The 9,770-nt window shown below is 37.8% G+C and overlaps 2 protein-coding genes across 3 annotated transcripts in view; one reads left to right on the plus strand and one right to left on the minus strand.

Moving 5' to 3' along the window:
* Positions 1-4,322, minus strand: part of LOC124714218 (protein argonaute-2) — a 216,240-nt gene extending 211,918 nt beyond the window's left edge. Inside the window, exon 1 of one of the 2 annotated variants that reach the window (XM_047243003.1) lies at positions 4,211-4,322. In XM_047243003.1, the coding sequence (XP_047098959.1) occupies positions 4,211-4,322 (112 nt within the window). Of the gene's footprint in view, positions 1-3,257; positions 3,374-4,210 lie in introns of those variants that run through there. The other variant, XM_047243004.1, reaches the window with a different exon arrangement.
* LOC124714244 (39S ribosomal protein L53, mitochondrial) lies at positions 3,661-4,815 on the plus strand. The gene is made up of 3 exons (XM_047243006.1): positions 3,661-3,852; positions 4,353-4,465; positions 4,561-4,815. Exons 1-3 carry the CDS (start codon positions 3,707-3,709, stop codon positions 4,716-4,718), a joined length of 417 nt encoding a protein of 138 aa, XP_047098962.1. The 5' UTR covers positions 3,661-3,706; the 3' UTR covers positions 4,719-4,815.
* The last annotated feature ends 4,955 nt before the right edge of the window (positions 4,816-9,770 follow it).

Below are 9,770 nucleotides of genomic sequence, written 5' to 3' on the forward strand. Positions count from 1 at the left end.
AACGTGTTTTGATCATTTGGTAGTTAATCAAAATGTTTGAAAACTGTAAGATGGGAGCTAGAACCAATACTGCTGAGGTCTACCCTGGGAATATTTCATGGAGGGAGAAAAGGCACACTTCTGCCTTAAGTATCAGTCAGAAAAGTTTCCCTGAGAATTACTGTCCTTTTCACCATTTCATTAAGCTAGTGGGAAACAAGTATATGCCAGAGGTTTTCAGTAAAATTATTGAATAGTGGTTATTTAGACTTAGATTCCTTTATTTTTCATTTGAGATTTTGGCATTAGGGCAGTTATCATTATTTTTTTTTTTTTTTTAGAAAAATAGATGCTGGATTGAAAGATGGGAGAGGGGGGGGGGGGGCTTATGGGTTCAAGGGGTTGGGGACACAGTTAGCAATGGTTAGTAGGAAAAGTGTAGGTAGGGTAAGTATCTTATTTTGTTGTATTTATTTTTTATTTTTGTGTTGCTTGATACAGATACTGAGAGATTTGTCAAGGTTTTTTTTCCGAGCCTGAATATATTTTGGGTTTTTGTACAAGGGTTTGCTTTATTCAGTTTTTCGAATGTGGGTATTGTGGGGTTTTAGTGTAGGTACCGGTACCAGTGCTATGTCAAAACTGGTAAAACATTTCACAGCATTTCATAGATTGTTAATACTGTAGTTTTTTGACTGATGGATATTTTAGAGTTCTGTTTCCTTATATAAGTTGAATGAAGGCAGTGAAATTTATTTTTTTAAAGGTTTGTGTTAATGAATTTCATGTGTTTTTTGTATCTGGCTGATGGGTTAGTCCTTGGGCAGGGTTAGTCCTTGGGCATAAGCCCCAAGCTTGTGTGACTGCTCTGTTTAATCATATTTACTTTTTAGTTATTCCAATAGTTTCATTTATAGAAAGTTACTGTTGTAGTCCTGTATTTATTGTAATTGTGTGGGAAAGAGTGATATTGTCTTACTGAATGTAAAGGAGCTGGTCATGTCCACAATTTTGTTGATGTTATGACTCAAAGCTGATTGCCAATACAGCACAGTTCAGCATTTTTTATCATTTTAGTTATACTTCCTCTATCAGCTCTCAATGTGTGATATGAGTTGCCATTTTTGGATCCTTTTTAGAAATTATGTCAAACATTAAAAACATTTATTGAAAGTTAGAACTACCTGTTATTTCACAATGACAAAGAAGCTATTGTGCGGCACTTCAATGAAATAACCCCACCGTGCACAGCTCAATTGGTTTTTGACTGTTTCCTTAAACAGCATTTTGAGGTCATATTTTGCTTTGACGAAATCTTACTTCAGACTTGTGTTGTATGAACTGATGCAATATTCTGATCAACATAACATATACGTATGTTATTTTCCGTATTTTGGCAGTTTTGTCTTGTATGTTTTCAGTCTCCCTAACCCTCAATCGATTTATTATAAACATGATGTACATATAAACAGAACTGGGAATCTTAGACGGTCAACAAATTCTATTTTGGTGTACTAAGGCGTGCATCAAATTGGGATTCACAGTGATTTAAAACTGTATAAATGATCATTTTATTCAAAATTACTTTATGTCCAAGGTGGCTAATTATTAGAAGACACAGGTCTTCGGAGGGTTTGACAGCTACAGCTGTGAATCATATTGTACAACATTGCACTTTCATTTCTGAATGACAATACAGTGGCAACACTGTTGGCAAACACATTGACATACATGCCATCTACATGTTTCTGCTTGTGCCACATACTAAAACTGAACAAACAGCAAGTAAATTTTTAGTCATTCAGACCTTTACATCATTCGGACATCATACGAAGCTATTGCTCTACAATGCTGGATGACGTGACATCTACACTTATACCATTTTTTAGTTGTGGATTTGGGTACCTACTGGTAGGAGTTCACTAACAGCTAGATCTCAACAAGTTTTACATCACATGCCACATGATTACATGTCACACGTCAGTGGCAATGTATGGTACTGAGACACTCACTGATCCTTACATTGGATTCCAAAATGCTGAGATACGTTAACACTGGTGGAGTAGGTGAATGTATATCAGTGAAAAGCAGTACGCATAAAAATATCTTCGAGGAGAGTTTAGTGCAAAAATGGGATGCCAAATAAGATTTCAATCAACACATACCATGTGTGTGTTTATTCTTAACAAATCAAGCATCAAATGCATAATATTCTGAAGCACTGCACTTGTCATTCATTATCAAAATCTTAATTTGTTTCAGAGACACAATTCTGATACAAAATTTTGACAAACTTCCTAAATTGAAAACTCTGCCACCACAACCCCGCTGATGTTGGCATCGATATCATATGATATAAAGAGGCAGTTAATAGATAGCAGGCATAACACAAAAACACTTGTGCTAGCAATAACAAATCATTACCTCCATGCAATAAATCATCAGCTGCGTTGCTGACACCATCACACTAAGTTGTAACACCTTACTATAAACTCAAATGTATAAAGAAAGATCCACAAAGGAAAAAAGTAAAAACCACAAAACACTTCTAATGAGATTCCATACAACAGCCTTGAACTAGATACTACAAGGAAGAAATGGAAGGGAAAATCCACAAACTTTTAACGATTTCTTTGCATAAATCATCAAAAATGACAAACTCAGCCCTTGCACAGTTCTCGCAATAAATTAAAAATATTTTGATAATTACTGCCTACGGGCATGAATTTTAATGTAGGCACATTACCGACAGAAAAGATTACATAAAAAGTAACAATAGATGAAATGATGAGGTTGCTGCAAACAGAGTTTTAACTGCACGAATAAAATGTCTTAAGCTAATCAATAGTTGCTCTAGGTGTAAACTAAAAGATTCAATTATAGCACAAATAAAATAAGGGTGCATATCATTTCTTTGACATATGCCTGTAATAACTAATCCCTTATGTTCCATACCGCGTAATCTGGGGAGGCCCTGAAGCGTTATTTCATTTTGATACTTTACATCCTGCCTCAGAAGTTGTTATAAACCTAACCAAAACTACTTTCGCTGCAAATTGAATGACACTATCAAATGATAAATGGCTTCTTTAAACAAGCGATACAGAAATCTTAACTCTAGTAAATTACTCTTTTCTTGTACAATTTACCATTTGCATGTTAAGTGTGTCACAACAACTATTAAAAACAAAGGGTGACCTCAAACATCGTCTTTGCACAGAATGTTGATGTTTACCATAACGCACACAAATCATAAAATCGTAGGTTTGTATACTTACGTTGTCCAACAGGAAACATATTTGTTTCAGATCACCAAAATAAATACTAAGTGGGTAATAAATAATATAACTATGTCCCCCCGCGCTCGATGACCTCTCACTTGCGAATTATCAACATGGCGAGTGATGACGTCACTAGTATTATCCATCAGGGGTGTTCCATTGGCTAATCACAAGAAATACCAACATAGCAACCTGCAAGTTGGTATGTTGAGACGTCTACTTGCAGAAAAAGACAAATGAAAATTTACCACTAGTAAACACCTTAACACACAGTTTGGCTACAGAATACAATTTTGTACTGTACATTAATTATGTAATGCGAATGTAAAAAAATCCTCCAGCAAAAAATGTGAATCCATAATAGTCGATATGCACCAACACGTGCAAGTTCGCTGAACGAAACGTAAACACTACCGAATGTTGGTGGTACTGCGTCAAATACAGCTATGTCTATCTACAATTCCGGAACGTTCACAAGATCTAGTGGACTTATCAGCGCGATTTCTAAACAGTTACGCTCTGTGACTCTGAAACCAGTTAAAAAGATTTCAGTCAAATTTGATCCGTTCCAAGAAAATGTCACAGAAACGAGGTAAGTTATACACATACGGCAGAAGGCGTGCTCAAGTGAGCATGCCTTGACGATTCGCATTTGTCAAACGTTGTCTTAGCAGACGAAAAATCGATACAACGGACGATACCCTACTGAACGGATGATACATTTGGCTTTGGCCGAATGTAGTACGAGACTCCTGCGTAGCCGTATGTATATCTTCTAACATTACTAAATATCTCATACGTAGAGATAAAACTGTTCGATAGTGCTAGAGAAGGCTATTTTAATCGCTGTGGTGGAACAGAGAGAGAACCTGTAACGATTCTGCGTTTCTACAAACGCGGCTTCTCACAATTAATTTTGATTGTATAACTCTTAATTAAACATTACTTACCACCACACTGTCCACAGCCATAATTTTTGCCTAGCATGGAGATAATTTCCCTTCTGCCAGTGCTAGCTGCTTCGATTGTTGGTACAGTCAGCTTTTGCCTTCCGGCTGCCATTTTCACCTGAAAACAACAATTTTGTTTCAGAAACTTTCTGTTCCACATTTCTTCCCCCAAGATATTGTCGTCAAATACTAGCTGCGTCATCAAGACAGACATTCTTTGTGACCGAAGCGAACCCATCATAAGCTTCTTTCTTGGTAAGTGTTATTTATTTACATACAACTTTATTTATTTTGTAAAATCGGTGTTTTACAAGAAAAATCATGGAAGATTGTTCCTTTTCAATTTGCAGTTAATGGTGAATCAGTGATTTTCAAAAGCAAGAACCTGACTGCCTTGGAACTGTTGCAATTGTACAACAAGCACATAACACCCCTTGCACCAGCTGAACAGCCTGCCTCAACTGTCTTGACTAAATCTGAGAGAAAGGCTGCAGGGAGACGACAATAGAAGAAAATTTTCAAAATCATGGCTAGGCACCGAGATCAGTATAGTTTGAGACTTATTGACACACTATACAATCAGGTCCCAGCATTTACAGACATATTTGATGAAGAGACTTGGTATATATTTTGTGCATGTTTTGTTGCAGGTACTATTCTAGTTGCCTTCATACTATCCCGATTTATAACAATAAAACCTGTGGAATAGTGTGTTACCTGTGTGTGCCTTTAAATATGTAAAATTATGTAAATTCAGTTGCTTCTGTCACACTTTTCAAGCACATTATTTTGGAATGTTTTTGATCCACCAAACAGTAATATCACTAACATTATATTTTGAGTGTAGTTTCGGAAAGTTATGTGAAAGTGTTAAGCTAAAATTCAGGACTGCTATATGTTTTAACCCATTAGTTTATTCTGTTTATCTTTGGAAAGTCATGTGAAAGTAGTAGGCTGAAATTCAGGACTGCTACATGTTGTAATCAATTGGTCCATTCTGTTTAGCTTAATAAAGTTTAATAAAGGGCAGCTTAAAATATTTCATTAACAATAATGCATATGTGTGTGTGTGTGTGTGTCACAGAGATGATCTCCCCATACCACAACAACAAAAAAAAAAGGGTAACATTCTATATATGTAGTACATCTGGTGTCACTACTTGATAACTAAGCTGAAGCCCACAGTAAAACTTCCTTTTGGAAGATTTTACAGAAATATTCTTTACAACTGATGTAACGGAAGCAAAAGAGCTTTATTTCCTTTGTGACAATTGTTATGCAAAATACGCCTGGAAAATATGTGACTGTAACTTAACAGCATTTAATGCAGAGAAATTTTAAAGAATAATCTTCCTACTAAATGAAGGAGGAAATTGTATCTCCTTTCCTCTACAATCATGAAAAGTTATTGGTTATTTGGTTAGTTCCATACATTTGTACTGAAAAGCTTAAGGTGTCTGTTATGGAAACGTAAAACGCATTTACGTATAGCTAGCCATTTACTGCGTCCAAACCCGAGAAACATTTGAAACTAGGGTTGACAATTTTATAATGTTGCAATTTCATACCGAACATCTGACACTGTTAAAGCACCTTGCTGAAAGTAATCAAGCAGTTAAGTTATTCTTTCGATGCTAATTCCCGTGACGCATCTGCCATTTCTTGGATCTTCCTTTTGACATATATAAGCGATGTATTTCAGATTGATAAGAGCAATCTTGATATCTTTAATAATCAAGACAAAAATTAAAACAACCGGATTATTAAGTTTTACAGATCGCTATGGATACAATAACTGCTCTACCGGGTATAGAAGTGATCATATTTGTCGCTGGTAGCCATTTCATTCTCGTGTACTACCGGAAAAAAAGACTAAACAGTATTAAAGTCATCTTTCTTTACGCTATCTTACATCGGTCCCCAACTATTGCTTTATTAAACTACAAAAGATGACAGCTCTTGACGTGATCCACGATACAAAGCAGGCCAATAAAAAATACACGACCTACGTTAAAGGCGACATTGGAAGGCTCAAGGTCGCTGATAACTACGTAAACAAAAATAAGAAAGTGTTTCCCTATTTAACCAAACAGGAACTGAGACAAAGGATGTACTTTACTTACTGTCGTTTACTGCGCCGTCTCCCTTTTATAGGAACGAAAATGGTTAAGTTGGTGCATTCTGATCACCACAGTGTAAACATGGTGGTACTGCGTATTGCCGCTGTTCAGCGCGTAACCACTATTCCTTCCCCCGCCGGAAAGCATGGCAGCGACGCTTTCGCCGTCCAAGGTCTCTAAATCGATAACAGCTTTCCGTCGCGTTCATCTTGTTTATTAACAACGGCAATGATAATTCTCCTAGCGGAATGTTACACAACTATATTGACAACACCGCACCACAGACGATTAAGTACACTCCTTTATGTTCACACTTGTTTGTATATATGCAGCTCAGCTGTTATAAACAAATCCCTTTAAACGGTACTGGTTTACAGGAACAGCACACAATAGTGGTATGCAGTGACCCGTGCTGTAATTTCCAACTGGCATCTGCAGTGAACTTGACAATAACAGTACTCCTATTCAACCATTGGCGTCAGCAGTGAAAGCTTCGCTTTGAGGATGAGAACTAACACGACGTCTCACTGTTCACCTGTGCCTCTGTGTGCAGGTCTGCAGGACAATTGTTTGGCCGAGGCCATTTCACCGCTCCGCGCACGGGATTGGTTCCCGCCATCAGAAATTAATACACTAGCACGTGTTGCTATGACGTCAGTACAAAAAAAAGTTGGTTGCCGGTGTACTGTCTAGTGCTACAAACTCGGAAGAAAATGTAGGAATAGTGTCATTGATAATTGTTTGTTTAGGGTATATCGGCTGCGATGTCTTGCATTACTAACCGGTAACATTCAACAGTATTGCGCTTATTCTGATTTTTCATATTCGTTGCACAATTGTCTCTAAAAAGAGGAGACATAAAATTCAATGATTCAGCTCCACTAACGGCGAAACATACATACTTATTACCTGCTAATTTATAAGCAAACTGATGTAAGGTACTCGTAAAACAGAAAACAGTTCGATGTGTGTTCAATCGTGTATGTATGTGTGTGTTTCGTGGACGAGTAACGGTGACGAAGTACGCATACCGGCACTGCAAAAGTAAAGTGCTGAATGGCGTGTTGTTTTAAAGAATGAGTCGCGTTTATTATCGTGTGCGGCGCATTTTACAAATGGTTTTCAATCTTCTCAGCAAGACGAACAGACTGGCATCTGCACATAGCAAGTATCACCATACCGTCCTTAGCAATGCCCATAAAAAGTTAGTGATGTTACTGGGTGAGCTATATTGCCGTATGGACATGTATTGGTCAAATATTGTGTTCTGGACAAGTAAACTGTTTATACGTTCGCGTTGTTGATTGAGACCTTATCAGGAATAAATTTTGAACTAGCCTATTTAGACTCACGGTTTAGTTACTGGATGAGCTGTATTGCCATATTGACCAAATTTTGCTTCTACACAAGTGTCCTGTTTACGTTCGTGCTGTTGACTGGGACCTCATCAGAAACAAATTTTGAACTATTTAGACTCACGGTTTAATTTGCAGCAAAGTGACGTAGCATTATAAAACAGCATGCAACTGAACATGACGCTATTTACATTCAGTGTGTTTACAGGCGGCTGCATTGCGCGTTGTTTTGCCGCACAACGTACCGGCAGTATGGGGAAATAACGAAGTCAGAATGAAGCATCCAGTACAAAACAAACAAATTGTATTCCATGGACCATTTGCACTAATGTCAAATGTAACGTGTTTCATATATAATGAACTATATTTATGGTTGCACTTGAGTGGAGTGTGTAGTTATACTTGACAATGGAAATAAAATATCAACAGCTATGGCACAGTTATAGGGTCGGACACCAATTAGTGGTGGTGACTCTGAGGTCAGCAGTGCAGTATTTTATACTTCATTAAGTAATTAGGATATTTATAAGTTTGCTCGGGATATCCACTGTTTGTGGAGACATCTGTGTGGATTTCTGTCAAGTGTAAGCTTCCCATTTTGGTTGAGGCGTGCAACACTGGAGCCTTGGACAACTTTTCTGACCCAGTTTAGAGGCAGTGTAAGGAAACAAATGAACCCAATGCAACTCAATTGCAAAACCTTCCAGTCTCATAAGAGAATGCACTGTACAAAAAAGTAAAGGATCAACCAATAAAGGAAAATATGGTTGAGTGTTTTTAAACAAGAAGTAAATTAAAACACACACAACCTTAACATGAAATTATAAAGAAAGTCACCCAAATTTTGAAAGAGTTGGTGGTACACCAGCTGCTGTTTTACACCCTCTTGGTAGCTTAATGTCTACTTGACAGTATTGGTATATATTGTACATAAATGGTTTATGTGTGTGCTATAAGACTAGATACCTGTTTACAGTGGCCAGTAGGTCTACATTACTATTTGCCATGCAGCTAACAGGTATGCTTTGATAACATTCAGCAGGAGCTGACAAGGCACATAATGATACAAAGTGCACAATAGATTATGTTTTATTATCAGCTTAGTGCTGGGCACACGTCTGTCTTATGTGGCATCTTATATACATTGGCTTTTTTAGCTCATGTCAAAGAATTTGCTGACAATTACATTATATTGCTCTTATTCATCTTGAGGCTGAAACTTTTGTGTCCATGCTTGGTTACTAATAAATATGTTTTTGGATGGTATCCACCTGGGTTAAAGAAGAAAACGTTGTGTTTTGCTCAAAGCAAGTCCTATCCAAAACCAAATTTATCTTTGCCTGATTGAAAAATAAAAGCCTTCAGAAAACATGCTTAGATGCCAATGTAACTCTGTTCATGTACACACCATTGGCATGTAAGTAAATAATTAGAGTTGCAGTTCTCTGTGACAGGTGGAGAACATTAGTGTTCACGTTTAATGCCTGGGGGGATATGTATGGAGCATGAGCAGCATTAGATGCTGAGTGATCATTGCGAAGCCCACAGAGACGCCCTGTACTCAAAGGAGACTGCCCTTTACTCAAAGGAGACTGCGTTATCACCACCAACAGAGTTTGAAAGGGGCCTCATTTTTTGTTTCCATTTGGTGAGCTGATTGAATCATGCAATATCCCGATTTGTGGGGCATTTAAATGTGGCAGTAGCCCAATATTGGTTGAGATGAGGGCAGACGTACTCATTGCCAAGGCTCCAGTGGACTCCCAATAACATTCTGTGTCATCTTGCACCACTGATCAGAGACTAGCAGCATTCAGACTAGAGAATTACTGCCCCGTGCATAGGCTAACATTAACACAAAGAGCTGTGTTTGGAGTGGTGCCTGTTACAGGGAAGTATGGACTGCTGATGGTGTCGCATTTTGTGCGGCAATGAACCATGGTTCTGCACTACCCAGTATGATCACTGCCAAGTAAGGGGACAACCTGAAGAGAGGTCCGTTCTTCCAGTATTTTGGTTGTGTGTGTATGTGGGAGGGGGGAGGCACTAGTGCATGTGTGCAAGCTGTCTGACAATAAAGAAAGT

The sequence above is a fragment of the Schistocerca piceifrons genome, chromosome 1 (assembly GCF_021461385.2).
Source record: "Schistocerca piceifrons isolate TAMUIC-IGC-003096 chromosome 1, iqSchPice1.1, whole genome shotgun sequence".
NCBI lineage: Eukaryota > Metazoa > Arthropoda > Insecta > Orthoptera > Acrididae > Schistocerca > Schistocerca piceifrons.